The sequence below is a fragment of the Cygnus atratus genome, chromosome 1, assembly GCF_013377495.2.
Source record: "Cygnus atratus isolate AKBS03 ecotype Queensland, Australia chromosome 1, CAtr_DNAZoo_HiC_assembly, whole genome shotgun sequence".
In the NCBI taxonomy this organism is placed as follows: domain Eukaryota; kingdom Metazoa; phylum Chordata; class Aves; order Anseriformes; family Anatidae; genus Cygnus; species Cygnus atratus.
In genome coordinates, this window is record NC_066362.1 from 131,650,875 (window position 1) to 131,668,391 (window position 17,517).

The 17,517-nt window shown below is 40.3% G+C and overlaps 1 protein-coding gene across 1 annotated transcript in view; it reads right to left on the bottom strand.

Annotated features, from left to right (window-relative positions):
- The window catches only part of SHROOM2 (shroom family member 2), a 127,233-nt gene that overhangs the window by 64,519 nt on the left and 45,197 nt on the right, over positions 1 to 17,517 (bottom strand). The window contains exon 2 of the mRNA XM_035542286.1: positions 11,498 to 11,649. Within this exon, the coding sequence (XP_035398179.1) occupies positions 11,498 to 11,649 (152 nt within the window). The remainder of the gene's footprint in view (positions 1 to 11,497; positions 11,650 to 17,517) is intronic.

Sequence of the window (17,517 nt, forward strand, 5' to 3'; positions counted from 1 at the left end):
AGTATCTCTGAAAAGACTGGGATTGTTATTCTACATATTTTACACATAGGATCCAAACACCAGATAAGTTGGGTGTCTAGGCAAATGCCACGTAGAAGGATTTCAGCATGCCGAAGAACAGACTTTTCAGTCAAGTATTTTGCGAGGAAAAATCCCTCTCACTCAAGGCCCTCCCTCAAGCATGAACCTGCCTCTCTCCAAGAGAGGACAACTAAGTAAATACGCTGGTATTTTGTTTTTTTTTAATTGCTGCTGCACTGCACTGTAGAAGGAAAAGGAGCCTACAGCCAACTTAACGCACTTGGTATTAATTCAGACGTGATTATAAAGTTATGACACTGGATTTGTAATCATAATGGTATGGAGTCTACACAGTAACAAACTGATTTTCATTAAAAGCTACTCTTTTCTTAAAATAGGAAACTGGAGATTCCTAGTTCAAAGAAACCCCCTGCATGCCACAATCTGAGCTTCCTGAAAGCTCGAGCTCCTTACTGAGAATAAAGAGCCTTTTAACTTGAAATCATAACTGGCCAAGAGTTATCTCCTGCTTCTCCTCTGTCACATTTAAAATTAGAAAACTGTGATTCAGCACGAAACACCTTCACCGGGAACACATTTTTCAGTTTCACTGGAAAAGGTTTCTCAAATCCATTTTTTGCTTGTTTTAACAATCAAAGCTATGGGAAGCGATCTGTTCGTCACTGAGAGCAGAGGCACAGACCAAGCAGCACCTGCTTTCCAGTGCGCTGGTGACAGTGGCAATCCCATCCTCTCCATTGCCTGACTCAAGCTGGCGATGTGACCTTCGCTCCCCACCAAGCCTCCTGGCCAGCCTTCCTCAGGGATCTAGCTTGTCCCCAAACACACTAAGATGTTAAAAAGCTAAAAACCTGAATGCATGATACGTACGCCCCTTCGAGATCTTTTGGGAAATACGTTTTGGATGGTTTTCTCTAGATTGACCTTCCTGTATCATTAAAATAAAATATTAAAATCAAATTTTACCATGTTTAATTTAGGTACTCTAATCCAAAAGAGACCGAGCATGTTCTAAGGCCGAAACCTCTTATTTACACGTGTATTTTTAAAATTCCTTTTAAGTTGTTCAATGAAAGCAGTAGCCACAAGAGAGCGCTAACGGCAAAGAATTCAATCACGGGGAAACCTACAGGCTATTCGGAGTAACAGAAATACTGCTTATGTCGTGGTCAGGCAGTCTTATTTGCACATTTAAAGTTAGTCCTCAGACAGTTAATTGCTGTATGCACAAACTTCAGAAGTCAGGAGAGATTCTGGGTGTCTCAGTTCTTGAGCACTGACTTTGAGACACATCTATTCCTCGTTCTCTTTGTTTTCAAAAGGAGATTACTCAGCACTTTGGGGATTTTATGTGCTTTTAAAATGACTCAATGACTCACTCAAACTGAGACATCTGAAATTAACAGGTTGTTTTCTGATATCACCGTATTTTTTCTCTGAACATTTCTAACTCACTAAAGCTCAGTGCAACGAGCTAAAACATCAAGACTGTGTTTGTGGTTTTGCTGTCTGTTTTTGGTCTCTATGCGCTGAGTATCTGAATACTCCATATTCTTGGTTATCTTTCCAAGAAAAGCACCGATAAATTCTAACCACAAAGAAAAAAAAAAATGAAAGGCTTATATTTCTGGAAGCAGCAAATGGAACTGCAGCATTTTTTCCATGCAAACCAGGAGGAGTTCCTGCTTTTGCATTTTCAGCTTCCAGTATCTTATCATAAAAGGAAGTGACTCCTAAAAAGTAACCCTAAAAAATAAACCGACCTAAAATTTGAAAACAGAAAAATAAATATATGACTGTTTGCTTAGGTTATTGGACTTCTGAGGTAAGGCTGGGAGACGTAAAAGTTAGTAAAGAAGTAATAAGAGCAGTCTATTACTATTGAGATGTCTTTAAATGGCAAACTCAACCAGCATTTTGACAGAGCAGTTACTGACGGAGTTCTATGACACAGATATATGTGCAGACATTTCAGCAGAGGCACACATCCCACCTCGAATGCACATTCTCACCTGCCAAAACTCACACCAAGATTAACACACACACCTTGCTCTCAACCATAGCAAGACCTGCAGCATTGCTCTTTGCTTTCCCTTCCCCATGTGTTTGGGAGCCAACTGGTCTGACCCCAAATCTGCCGGTCACCCTGTGTCCAAAAATTAAGCAAATATGCTGTGCTGGAAGAAGTATTACCTTGCTGCAGCAGAGCAGAATGTCTGCTTTCCTTTCCCGTGACCTAGGAAGTTGCAGTTTACATAAAGAGAATCTAAACAGGCCTGTAAGATCCTCTGCTTCAAACTGTGAAAATAAATAAATGCAAATAAATTATCGAGTCTTAGTGCACTTACAGGCTATGGGAGCTCAGTCAATAATGTGGGCAAATCAGGATTTTACCATCCATGTTTGCTCCAGTCTTCCTCATACCTCAGCCAACCACGCAGGCTTGAGCAGGATGGAACAGCAATTTCATTTATAAATAAGATGCATGCTGCCGACAAGGAGGTGTTAGGTTGTATGAGGTATGAAATCATCAATCTTCCTGCCTGATAAATTCACAATAGACTACCATGATAAAGTTTTCATATTCTGGAACTCTTTTTCCTAGCTCTGCCTCAGGGAGTTGGACAAGCACATCTGTATGTCAGTGATAAAAGTGTTGATTGTGGGATTTATGTTATATTATATAAATTACATAAATACTTTTCCTCACCCTTATTTTGTGTATATCCCACTACCTTTTGATGACTAGATAGCATTAAACTGCTGATGTCATTCTGTTACCTCAGTTTTTGCCATGATCTATCAGAATTCCTCCAAAGGATAATAAAGCTTTCTCTCTCTCTCTCTCTCTTTTTTTTTTTTTTGAGTCTTTATCATCTGGAAGCATCTGAAATGCTTCACATATTGAAGAATTAGCTCCACATGCTGGTTCCAGCAGGGTTTACTTTCAAATATTTTGGAAATTATCATGCTATGTAAGCAAGGGGCTAAGGAAATTAACCTTTAACACGAATACAAAAAAGGCTTCATGCACCAGTAATGCTGAAGAAAAACGCAGCCTCTAGCAGGGCAAGCAGTAGCAATAGCAGAAGGAACCAGAATACACTGGGAATTTCAGATTCTCACCATGACCGAGGCGAAAGAGCAGGAGCCAGAAGTGGGAAGCAGAGCAGCCTTTGGACTCACTCCCCCCCTACACCTTCACCCAAGACAGAGTCAGCACATGGCTGCCTGCGCCAGCCCAGCGCGGTGCCTTCAGCAAGAAGGAACTTGCTGCTTTTTCGGAGCACACGGCCGTGGAAGCCCTGCTTCGCTTCTGGCCAGGAGCAACGGGTGTGTTATGCCTCTGAGCCGCTTGCCGCAATGAGTTTACAGTTCGATAGCTATCCCAGACGAGCTGAAGTGCCTTAGAAACCATGTTCCCAATACCGGCGTTCCTACACCGATGCGGTGTGCTCTCACACTGGTTTCAGCTGTGATTTACCTACCCACGTCCAAGGAGACCCAAAAATGGGAGTGGGGAAGGAGCGTTCCTCCAGTCCCAGGGCATTTCAGGAGACAGCCCAGCCCTAGTTCGTCTCATTCCTGGTCAAAACACTGCAGGCACATGACGCAAATTATTGAGCCTCCACGAAGAACAACGCCACAGGCTGAGACACTTCAAGTTTTATACTGGAAAGTTATTTTGCTCTGACATGCACTAGACCAGATCAGATTTTGAAGACATTCCCACCTCCCCCATTGCCTTTTTCTTCCCCATCAGATGTCATGCCCCAGCTTGGCTGCCCACCTGCCACCAAGGTTGCTCTGTGAGCCAGACCAACGAACAGATCTTGATTTAAAATGCAACCCAGCGTAAATTTCCCCAAATCCTGGCTTTTGACACTCTGTCACTCCTCTGCACTGGACTAAAGGGCCATATAACTCAACAGTGCTGCAGCTGTGTCTCTGTGCCAGATCATGCTTTGCCAGGTGATCCAGTATTATGCAAATTCAGGAGCAATGGCCATAAAATAAGGTTTCTTGTTTAGGAGATAAGATGCAAATTTGTTCAGTAATTCAGTAACTAAAGCTGCAACACTCCTGCATTCTTGCCTTTTTTTAAGTATTCATATTTCTGGAGTTAAGAGTTGGATTCAGAAATTATTTTAAAGCCTTTTATAATCTTTGCAAATTGGAAGGTGTTACATGTCGTTATGCAACTAAGTAGAGCACAAAATCTCTACACTTAACACAGCAGGCTACTTGACATGTAAAAATATAAGAAACCATTCAAGTTTGCAATCTAGTCTGTCATTTATTTCCAGAAAGTGAAATATGTAACCTAAAACCAAAGTAGCACAAGGAGAACTTCAACATACTGCAACCTGAGTATTACTACTCTCCTGAAGTTGTGCACTTGCATTGTCAAGGTTCTTACCTGGGGTTTAATAAAAGAAAATAAAAGAAAAAAATAAAAGAAAAAAAAACACTCAAGTTTTTAAAAGCAACCCCAAAAAATATTTCAAAATGCATACAACATATTTAGAAGCATTTACTGCAAATGCAAAGAAGATTCCTAACATAGAACACTATTCATTTGGTCTTTAATGGATGGGGTTACAATTCTGTTACAGTCAGGAGACAGCAGGGATCTACAGTATTTGCTGCTACCCAACACAGATAAATTCTTTGTGTGTGCATGTGAAATTACTACGTGAAATGATAAAGACTTCAGACCCCCAAATTTTGGAACGTGCACCTGCTTCCACCTCTCACTCAACGGGATACATGTTACTGTCTCTACCACTTAAACTGAAATTCACCTGAGGAAAGCAGTGTTAAGAGCAAATCCAGTGTACAGCCTGTTATAAAATTCTGGTTAAATCCTGTAAGCACTTGTATGCTTTTTCATCTTCAGTCATGTGAACGCTCTCACTGAAGTCAATGAGACTACTCATGCTCAAAATTAACCATTTCAACAAGTGCTTGCAGGACTGAAGGAAGAAAAAAACATTTATGACTCACAGGTTGTTACTGCCTGATGCATATTCCAATCCACAAAAATGTAACGTTGTCCAATTTCGGTAATTGCTTCACAAAACTCAGTATCATTGCCACAAGCAACCTTTGGAAGAAGCATATTCAAACTATACAGGATTCCTTCTACCCACAAAGAAATTTCTATGCCCTTCCTACTTCTTCAAACATCATCCTGATGGAGTTGACTTTGTAAAACATGGTGATGTCTGTCGTTTTTTTGGCTTTCTATTATTCGAGTTTGACAGTGGATTTTTTTAGATTTGTGAAGAACAAGATTATGAAAGTCACCACAACATAAAAACATGTCAGTCACAACATATGTATCAAAAGAGTTCTGACAGCTGTACAAGACAAACATTCAAAAACACTGAACGATGATTTGCTCTTTGAAACCAGGGACAACACCTCCAATTCAAGGAACTGAAGCTTATGTTCACTTAAAGTGTCGACTGGTATGTCACTAACAGCACAAAACAAGTCATGTTGACACAACTGAGAAACTAATAAGCCAAAACAGTCAGAAATGAAAGTGCTTTTTAGATATATGCCCCACCAAAAAGAGGACTTGCATGGGAAATACCCTAATACCTGCATGGTACCGCTAGGATGAAGGGAGCACAGATTCATGCTGCTTCTACGTAACTGACTGTGCCAACAGCCTGACGAGCAGGGGAAATGGTCTTCTTCAGGGCTTTTTCCAAGCGTAGTTTGTTGAAAATATGAGTGTGCATGTACCTCCTTTTCTCGTGTCTTCAGTCAATAGTGCAGGACCAGGCTGCCGGAGGAGCAGCGCGATGGTGGCCAGCCAGCCCCAGGTCTGGCAGAGGACATCCCATCTGGCACATACTTCCAACTCCCGAGCCTGCTTAGTGCACAAGAGTGGGCCTAAAGCAACTCCCTGGCCCATTTCTCGGTCTATTTCTGAAACCTGAATTTAGCAACCCAGCCTTTCCACCGGCTACAGCCACACAGAAAGGTTCAAGCCTTGAACTTTAAAGATGCATTCATCTGTTACAAATCCCCACTCATGAACAGTGTATACAGAAAGAGCTGCAGAGCAACTACAAGAAACATCAGGAGAGAAGATTTACCACCCCTGCCTGCTTCTTACAGCAATGGCATATGCATGCATGTACAGCCCTAGAAAGCCCTATCACAGTTTCCTAGATATTTCCAAAGTCTGGCTGGAAATACAGGCACCAGAAATCTCTTCTTGGGCAGTAAAGCTACAGCTGTAATTTTCCAAAAGGATGGGTGTTTACTAGGCAACAACCCCAGTTCTGCTGTAATAATAAACCCTAGTTCAAGAAGTAATGAACATAAAATTTAATGGCAAAATAGACTTTACTCCTACCGAGCAATGGTTCTCCACAAATGCATTTGGCTTACTGTGCAATGCTTAACCATAACGATGGACCAAATATTTATAACACTTGCTTACAATTTGCAGAACTACATGTATCTGTATGTGTGTTTCCTATACTATTTTGACACCTAAAAACTTGAACTAACAAGTGGTCAAACACAGGTAAGAGACAGAATTCCCAGTCCTCAAATCATATCTTATCCTCATACAGAAAACACAGACCCCTCATCTTTTCAATCCATCTCAAAAATTGATGCTGTCAAGTTTTAACAGTACTCCCATGGCCAAAAAGAGCTAAGAAGTCCACAGCTAGCTGCTCCACTAGCAGGAAATGGGTAAGACTAGATTCCCTTGGTAAGTTACAGAAAACCCGTGATGGAAAGGTCACTGGTGGTGTTAAGCACGTGTCTGCTCAGCACATGCCAAGATTTCTGTGATCTCCCATCTGAATGCTGTAAAAGACTGGAAGATTTTTATTCCAGGGCTTCTGCTCAGGCATCAGGTTCTGAAACAATCGTGTACAATCTTGAAGCCCTCAGGACAATTACTGAAAGCTCTGCTTTTGAGGTGCTTCAATTAAAAGGCTGTCCCCCCCTTCATGAAGTGCCATGCAAACAAAGATTACCCTAACTTTCCACGTTCAGGAGTTTGTAGTTCAGCTATCATAACATTCACTCCCCTTACCAGGATTCAGCAGAGCACATTTCAGTATTCATGCTACACTTCTGATGTCAAGTCTGTTCTCACCCTCTTTCCCTCTCCCTTCTGTAACAAGGGGCCCTCCTCAGCACTGCAAAAACAATTTGCCTTTTCACCACAGAAAGGCATCAAAACGAAACACTATTTAAAGGAAAAGAAAACATGCCTGCTCACGTGTATTGGTTCTCAGGAGCTGGCAGTTCTTCCAGAACTGGTCAAATTAAACCAAGTCCAGCTTCCTGCCACCAGCAGCCCCTGCAGAAAGAAGTCCATGGCTACTCCTTCCCTTGCCCACCCCAGTTGTCCATTGCCACTAACACACGACTGAAGCAGCCAACAGGACAATCCCACCTAACTTCTCAGGGTGGCTCCCAAAGGCCACAATATCCCACCCCCTGCCTTTAACTGAGCACAAATGGAAGCACCACCTGTGCCAATTTTTAACAATTTAACATAAATCTCATGAGTTCATAGTGAAAAAATATACCAGAGTTTCACAGCTTTATGTCATTTGCTCATGTCTAGCATGTGCAAAGGCATGGAGATTATATTTAATAACTGGAAGAGAATTTAAGTTCGAAGGCGACACAGAAAAACTAATTATTCATAATATGATAACAACCTTAGTGTCAACACTCGGAGCAATTTTAGATGTGTATATGTAGACACACATACAACTTTTCCAAAAGAAAGAAATTCACATACAATTCCTGTAAGAAATGTCCTAAGCATACCTTCTATCTTCCTAAGATAGGAATCTACTCAAGAAATGACTCAGTACTACAGTGAAGAGCTAGCATGCAATTAAGGTGTATTGTTTTGACAAATCCACTTGAGAAAACAACACAAAGCCTCCTGAGTCCTCTCTTAATCCAAGACTAAAGGTACACTGCACTTGTTCAGCTATCAATACCTGTAAGCTACTTAAAGTGTGTTTGTTGTTGAGCCTGTTGCGCAGTTTAGATTTGGCTTAGACCACAAATATGCAGTATCCAAAAAAATAAGGCCAAGTATGTGTGCCAGTAGCCAGCAAATTTATGCTTAGTATTTGTGCTTAGTATTTGGTACTGCAGTCACTTTTACTTAGAAACAAGTGCCTTTTTCTCCTAATGCAGTTCAAGCATCAGATTCTTTAAAAATAGTGGGTAAAAATAATTTTGTGGAAGCCAGGTACCACTGCTGAACCACAATAATCAAACCAGAAACTTCTGCTACAGGCACAATTTAATTACGTGAATGAAACGTGTTCCTCACTATGGCAACACTTTTTCACTTGGTCTTGGGTTTAGACAAATTAGACTTCTAAAACAAAAATAGCATGCCCTACTGCTTCCCAGGTAGAGAAATAACTAGATCAATGCAAGACCAAGGCTTGGCATTACTGCATGGAAGAGTGACCCATATGGAAGAATTTCAAATGAATGTGCTTCTCAGAAGTGATGAATAAAACCTGATTTTCCTGACATTAACAGGAAGTTCTCTACATTCCAGAAGAATTTTGTTAAGAAGTAAATTTTGCTACATCACGATAATTTTCAAAGCACTTGCTTTTTACTTCTGGATGAGTCTAGAAATAGTTAACATAAACAACCCTAAGAAATCTTGGCTTCTCAAGCTAATTCCCACCAATATCAAGGACAAAAGTGAGTTAAAACTAAGATCCTTTAAACCTCCAAGGCTGGGTTGTTGAGCTTCAAACTGCTTGTCTGTTTTGTGCTTCAAATTATCACACTGGTATCCCCGGGGAATAACATGTTAAATTAATGCTAAAGAAAAGCATCACTGTGCTAGACGAAGGATATACAGGGCAAGCAGACAAAAAGATGCTAAGACAACTTGAAGATCAGTACATCATCTTATATATAACTCAATGAAAAGGAATTGTGGGACTATCCCCACTCTCCCCAGAGAACAGTAAGGGTGGATCTAAAGAAAACTGAAATAGTCTAAAAATGCCAAGGCAACCATTTCAAGATCGCTGTAAGTAATTAAAGTGCAGACTGCCTCTGAAAGTGGTGGTCCTATCCAGCTGAAAACCTACTTCCCCAAGTAATTTTGCAGTCAGATCAGTCCCCTGATCCAATTCAATCCAGACCTGCAGGAGTGCTCGTACAAAGACTACACAACTGGCTTGCTTAAAGACAGGACTGTTTAAAGCACTCATAAAAATTCAGCCTAAGATTTAGGGCAAACAGCACAAAACAATACTGTTGTTCAAACCATAACTTCTGGAAGAAAGCATGCAACAAGGCTTTTATAAAAACCTGCATCATTTGAACTTCCAACGGGAAAAGAAAAGCTGTTTCAGCACACAGACAGCAGTGCATGGGAACAAGTTGGCCAAGAATAAAATGAGACTGGGTGTTTAAAGGTTTCTGACCGTCAAAGGACTGATGTCCTAAGGCAACTTTCCAACAGAAAGAGCAAAGTTGAAAAACCACAAACAAAAACCCTAGCTAATTTCATTCAGTATGTTTTATTAAATTTTATCTAATATTATGCAGGCTTGCCAATGACCCAAAAGGCTCTTGCCTGTTTTGGGAGCTCTGGAAACCTTAATGAATTTAGGACAAAAATGTTTTCCCTAACAACAGCCACTATTTCAGCCTCTTGGCCAGAACAGCTAGGTTGCCTGCGACTGCTGCACAGGCATATGCTAAGGAACGAAAAAGAGGAGCGATGAGAAAGGACTGATGAAAATCCATCAGCTTTGCACCAAGCTGATTGTAGGCATGCATAGCAATGCAGCTCTGTTGCCTGCAAAGAATGGCCACAAATCCCTAGCAGCAAATCAGTGCTTGACTAGCTGTAGGAAAGTTCTCCAAAAGCACCGTGCATGGAGTGAAGTACTTATGAATTTCAAGAATGGCTTAGGTGAGTCTACTGCTAGGGTATTTCAGCAACAAACCTTCTGTCATTTCCAAAGATAGATCAGAATTCACAGATCTGAGCAAGTTAGTATCACACAACTGAAAAGCATCATGAAAGAGGGAATCTTTCCACTACGTCTGAAGCTATTTGTTATAATTAAGACTTGCTGTCTTGGCAGATTCTTCAGTGTCTATAAAACTTCTCAACCTTGAAGTTCTCTCTTTCTGTGACAGAAACAGCTGCTGTAAGCTTCACTAACACAACTTTTTCACCAGAATAGCCAACACAAGTTGAAACTGCTGAACATCAACGTGATTTACAATAGTTGTGCATGCATTTTATTTTATATTTATTATCTTCAGGGCTACAAAAAAAAAATTGTGTGAGCTTCTGGAAGTAGCTATTGGAGAGGACATAAATTCTGTTACCTGCAAAAGAGATTCATTGTTCCTATAACTGCTTCTGTCAAAAACACCTTCTTAAACCAAAGGTGAAAATCATGGTTACATACTTCTCATCTATCAGTGCTTTTTCACACATAGTCCCCATCTGAGACAGTTTCAGAATACCTATTTTATTTATGGACTGGTTGATCATACATGTCAAATCCAATTCTCAGCATTTTCAGTGTTGCAACAAAATTCTTTTCTGATTCCAACAAAGACACCCAAAATTCTCATATGAAAGTCTAGTTTGTATAACGTGATAAAATCAGAAAGTTCTGATTCACCTGAATACAAAATTAGTGAGCAAGATTTCTTGTTCAAATTTCCTGTTTTTTTTTTTTCAGAACTTATCAGATTTATCCTGCATTTAGCATCTGTTCAAAAGCCAAAATTCTTTTATGAAGCTTATTTTTATTTAAATGAGTTTTTCTAAAAAGCGTGAATTTAAGTGTCATGAGTCAAAATGAGAATACAAAGTTTTCATATCACAAATATGTTCTGTTTTCATAAATATTTTCAATTTTTCCCTTCACTAATATATAACTGAAAGCACTCTTTAACCAAATCACATAAGAAATGCTTGAGATCCCAAACATTCTCATAGATATTTTCATGAAAGTATTCATGGGAAAACACTTTTCCAAAAGTTTCGCACATAACCTGCTACTCAGAGTCAAACTGGTGTGCACTGCAAATGTACCAGAAAGCATTACCAGTGTCAGCTCACCAAATACAGAAGCAGCAGGGCAGGCTGGACAGTTTGTTTCAGTCCCTGTATTTCAAGAGGGCAGAAAGGAACAGGGTACTGATTCCTACCACTACAACAGTATTCACAGAATACAGTGCCCCAGTTTTTGCTCTGATCAATACGCTATGTCTGCCCACGTCTTCTTCAATAACAATCCTCTGTTCAAGAAGTAACGCTACATAATATGAACATCAGTAGCACTAAATGAAAGCCATTATCTCGCAAACTCTTGGCAAATTTTGTTGTTCAATAGTGTAAAGATTGGAACATATTTGGTCTTCCAGTTGAATGTCACTAGCTTACCTTTTTACTACAAGCTTTAGCGTCTTGTGTGAGCCTTTCACCAGACAGATTGCTTCTTGTCGGAAACCAGAGAGGCCCACGTCATTGATGCCAACAATTTCATCCCCAGCCAGTAACTTGTCCACAGATGCAGCCTTGCTCCCATCTTCAATCTGGAGAAAAAGCAAACCAAATGGTAGAATTATTAAGGTTGCATAATGACACTTTAAAACAAGTTAATGAGCTTTCAATATTGGCTTCATACAATAACTATTACAGTAATTAAGTGGTCAAAATAATTGAAAAAATTCCAAACACTATAAAGAATATGATACAGAGACAATGAGAACAGGAAAAAAAAAGGTAGAGGGGAAACTACCTAAGAAAACTAGGAAGCTTAATGGAAATTTGACAGTCAAAAAATCTGTGATCTGGAGATCTCTTCAATACAGTACAGGTAATCATACTTGCAAACAGAGCTTTGGGCAGGCACCTTAAAATCTATTTCTCCAGAAAAGGTAACCAGTAATAGTAACCACATAGCCAATAACATTAACCACACAGCCATCTCCACAGAACTGGCATTCTGTGAAGCTACACAGTATTGGATAACAACCTGGTCTGGAAAATAAACTGATTTTCATCAGGCATATACCATTTTGGAAAATATCTGAGAATTTACAGTCCATACAGCTAACTAACAGCTCTGGCTAGAGGAAGAGGTTTTGATCTGAGATCTAAGGCATTAAAATAATGTGTCATGCTGCCGAAGAACACAGCCATACTAAGGGATATTCACTGAAAGATTATTTTGCTTCCATGGGCCTCTCTCGTATGCATTCAGTTTTTACAGAATTATTGATCATATGCAGTGAAACACGTACACAACAAATTTAACAGTTGGTTTGGGGCAGTTCCCACAATGATGAAGGAAACCAGCCCATTACGAGTTGCCTATTTTTTAAATTTAAAATAAATCCCAAAAGCTTGATCAGCCAGACTAACAAGTACCAACAGCTTAAGCTGATTTCAAGTGCAGCTGTAGGTGTTGAAGACTTTGCAAGTCAGGCTCTCAGCTTTCTCGGTTTGTTCCCTTCTCTTTTGCTGTCAACACACCCTCCAGCCTCTCAGATGATCTATGCATCTAGAGTTTTTATTCATCCCTCATTTGCTCATAATCCGTATCGTACCTCTTCTTACTGACTTGACACTTTGTGTTCAAAGCAAAGATTTTCATTTATGTCTTCATTACATTTTGTGTCGACTACAGTATCTCCAAGTCCCTCATTATTAAATGTCTGTGAACCTACAAAGAAGAATTCCTTGTAATCGCCCCAACTGCACAAAGCTTCATAAAGTACAACCATCTTCTAAGGCACCGAAGTCAATCAACGAGATAAATCCAGAGAAAACCTAACTTCATGAACTGCGGTGCTCACAGTACAGGTTTTAAGGATACTCCTGCAATGAAAGTCTAAATTAAATAACCTAATAAAATAAGCAATATCTCTTGATGAAAGTACATTAGGATGATCTCATACACCACAGCAATCTCATTTCATGCACATAAAAGCTCTCTTTATGTAATTTCAGGATAGATGTCTTAAAAATCTTCAGACCTTTAAATCTAAGCCAAAAAGAATGCTATGTAAAATGCTTAGTCTTATACGCCATTCTAAAACACTCATTATTAATACTAATCAAGCAGCTTAATTTCCAGAACTTCTTATCTTAATAAAAACACAGATAATTAAAGACAGAGCGAGTTTCTACATCCTGATACATCTAGCTCTCAAGCTGTGACCTGCCTCTGACCTGCCTCCATATCTTCTGAATGTCAAGAATTTACCAGAATATTGAATTCTCAGTTCAAATCTACAGTGAAGTTGAAAGCCGGGGAGCCACAGTGGAAATCACTTACATGCAAGGGAAGATTTTAGTTTACGATTGTTGAGAATTGAGCGGCTGCCATCTGAGGAACCCTGAAGCCAGGCAGAGCTAAACAAGAGAACAAGCAACTGGGGATTCATGAATCACAACCCTCTGAAGAGGCAATCTCAAGTCCTTCAACTGTCCAGATGCATTTCTGGGTTGCTTCTAAATAAACTGCATTTGGAGGTCTGAAGGCCAGTAGGTCAGAAAAGCAGAGGGAAAACATTAATGAAAAGCAGAGTTGAATCACTAGAAATGTAGAGAGAAGGTCAGGCAGAGGTGGAAAAAAAGAGGAAAAATATGTTGTAGGAGCACACATTTTAAACTGCAAAATGTAGATGCCAACCAGTTGCAGCTCAGCAAGGTACCAACTTAACGACAAGGGGCGAGAAGCCCGTGTGCCACCTGGATGTCAACAATTCAGAAGTCTGGGCTTGAAGACCTTGACAGGGTCTTTTTTTTTTCTGCCTTAAAAAAAAAAAAATCTGTCTCCTAGGGTTTCAAGGAATGTTCATTGTTCTCTGTAAGCATGTTTGTTTTTTCTTTAGGCTGGCAATGCACTGACTGCAGGGAGTATTCAGTTACCCCCTCTGAGTTTTCATTTCAGCAGGGAGACTACACATTCCACACGGTGCATGCTTTCCAAACAGACCCTGGCTGTCCAAAACAACATTAATCAAAAAAATAATAATAATAAAAAAATAAAAATAAAAACAAAATGAAACATCAAAACCACACACACACACACAAAAGCATATCAAAACCTAAGCACAAAGCTGAAGCAATCCTGAAAACTGGAAGTGACTTTCTTTAATACACTGCCTCCAAATCAGTTGCAGCTAGGGAGAATAAAACTACACATCCATTCACAGTAGAAGTCCCCCTGAGCTGAACAAATTGAAACATAAATCTTTCTTACCGGCTTTACCTCAGGTCACTGAATGACTGCATGAATGCGGTCATTCCACTTGACAATGCACTTTTAGTGGAAATGGGAATGTTAGCTAGACAGGAAAAATATAGTTTCTTCAGTTACACTAATGACTAAAAAAAGCATTAGATTTTACATACATCTAATGAAACGCAGCCAAAAAAAACATAAGGAAAAGACTCTTTGAAAATATTGCACTACCTACTTGCCTGCTCTGCCTAAACTTTCACAGCGCCATTCCAGTTCCTCTTTTTTTTGTTGTTTTCTAGGTTTTGCCATTTATTACTTTTATTTATTCAGCTGTTGATTTATTTTCCACCTCATCAGACCTGAAATCACAACCTACATAAACGTTTTAGCACTAGCAACTACACTTGAAAATTTCACCATCATTTTTCACACCTCAAACATTTATGTATTGCACTCATTCACCTATGGGGTTAACTATGCTATGCTTGTCAGGATTTAAACCCACCTTTTAAGATTTAAGCTCATATTGTTCATCTAACATCCAATTTTTTTCTGATTTTCAGGTTCCCAGATAAACTAGCTGTAAAGAGCTGAAAACAAACCCTTGAAAATGCCGAGGGAGGTTTTAAGATGAAGCCTTACAAGGAAGTCAATAAGAAGAGATCTGCCTCAGTCATGGTCAGCAGGCAGATGGGTCGGGACATAGCCCCGAGCAAACCCTCTGCTCAATCTGGAATACTTGCAGGAACTGAAAGTCCTTGAAGTGTACATCTCAACGCTTTTATAGCAATATCAGGAAACTAAAGACACAGCCAAGAAAATCAACACCTTATTTTCTTACAAATAAGAGACCTAAGCCTTCAAAAAACCTGTATAGTTAAACTGCCCACCTTGGATGAGTAAGGAAAAGTTCCAGAAATCTCCTCAAACCATCTTTTCAATATGTATTAACGAATTGCACCCCTCTTATTATGCTAAATCAACAAGATTAAACAGCATGACTTCCTATCCTTAGCAGGGATGCTGATATTGCTACAAAAAAGTGTTTTCAAGAGGAGAGGAAGAGGATGTTTGCTGATGAAAAGCATCTGTTTAGACAATCCCCAACTCTCACTTTGTCCCTGATGACCTCCCTGTGTCCAAGAGCAAAGGCAAATTTTGGGATCCGTGCATCAGCGAGGATTGGAACCAGAGACTTCTGCTGTCATAACAGTATTGATATGAACTGCTTTATCTTCCCAAAGCTATTCTTGCTTATCATATCCCCAAAAGAGGAAGAGACACTGATACAAGAAACATATGTAGATAATGGTTAGGACAAAAATGGTGCGAATGAAAAAACAACACCCATGTAGTACAGTATGTGAAATTATTTCCATGAAAAGGAGAAAGGGCTTTCAAATCGGGGAAGAGCTGGGGGGAAAAGTGTAACAGCTAGACACACAAACACATTCCAGGGACACTTAAAAGTCTGGATTCCCACTGTTGGTAACACATCTGAAAGGGAAAATAACAGCCTGTGTTGGCAGCTTTAAAATGCGGTAGTGTTGAAGGGGTGCACCACTGCTAGCATGTGACCCATTAACTTCTGTGTTTACCAGGCCCGATGCTTTACTTTAAATACTCGCATTCCTCTATAGGCACCTGTATAAACAAGCAGGAGCCAGGTTGGGGAAGCGCAGTGTCACACGATATCGCGTTTTGTTTACCACGATGACATCGGGTCAGTCTCTTGTCCCGGCTCTCTCTGGGCCGGGTGGGAGACGGGATGGAAACCCAGGCCCAGAGACAAACACAGGAAAAAACAGCTCCACTTATCAGCATTCTCCTATCGGCCATGATAAACTATTTTATCATAACTCATTCCTTGTGCAGCCAAGAAATGATTCTGTGGCTGTTTGTCTTATGAGCATCTAATATGGATTTAAAAAAAGCCAAAACCTAAAAAACTTCATATGAGATCTTCAGAACAAGTAAAACATAGGAAGCATTAGCTATTTTGTGTTGCACTGAGTTACACAAAGGAGAAATACCGTTACAGCCAAAACCTGGCATTTGTGTAACTCTGAGGGACCAACAATAAAAGCACAGCAAATCCAGCCCGAGTGGTAAGGCCTGCATCTTCCTAACTGGAAAAAACGCCCCAAACACTGCCAGGTGTCCAGGGCAAAGCAAGGAATCCAGGCGAACCTTCAAGTCAGCGGCTGGCCTCTTTCCCCCCCAAAACACCACCTCTCACAGGCCAACACCCCAAGGGCCCAGTGCCCAAAAAGGTGAACACGCAACTACGGCTGTCACATTGCAACGCTTGGGCCTACACAGCACAGGCCAGCACCACTGACGTGGCGCTGGATGGACCTCCATCAGACAAGTGCCTGCTAACCCGGGTCCTCATTTGGAGATGCTCTGTGCTAACACAGAAGCCAGTTTCACTTCTGCTTGGTGTCAGCACTTCACACACCAGCCATTGCCTGCACTTGCTCTTGCCCTGATTATTCCTAAACTTCACAGCAAACTGTTGGATTTTAGGGATGTTTGGTCTGGGACAGGGCCTTTCTCCACAGGCAGCTTCTTTCCCCCTAAACCTTCAGGACAGAGGTTCTCCATGGCCCTTTCTAATTGCTTTTTATTTGGTGTATTTAAACATTTGGGCTATTTTCCCAGCAATCTTGTATTTGCTCAGCATTTTTATTTTTTTTTAAAGCAAGTATTGTATTTTGAAAAGCTGTCACTTGGCACAGTTCTTTAAGTACTTGTTCAGTCCTTATACTTGTGTCCACTTGGCCGTGTGGATGAAGGGCCTGCTGTCACTTCCACCCTGACAGGCCATTTTTGTGGTGGATTTATTACAGCTGTAAAAACGGATTCCAGGCTGAAACCTGACTTCAGAGTTCCTCAAACTAGAAGTGTTTAAAAAGTCTGGACAAAAAAAAAAAAAAACACACACACACAAAAAAGCCCTTTCCTTTCTAAAAGTTAATACTTAAACAGATTAATACTTCAGACCAACACCCCGTTCAAATCACTAATTTCCATTATGCTGTGAGAAGACCATTCTGATCACTGTTTCCATGAGGACCCTGTTACTGTGCCTTCATCTGGTTGCACTGCAGTCCCGTTATGGACCCTGCAAACTAAGAAGGACACACTAAGTACTTGAAGTTAAAAGTCTAATGAATCTTTGCCTCCAGAAGCCAATGAGCACAAT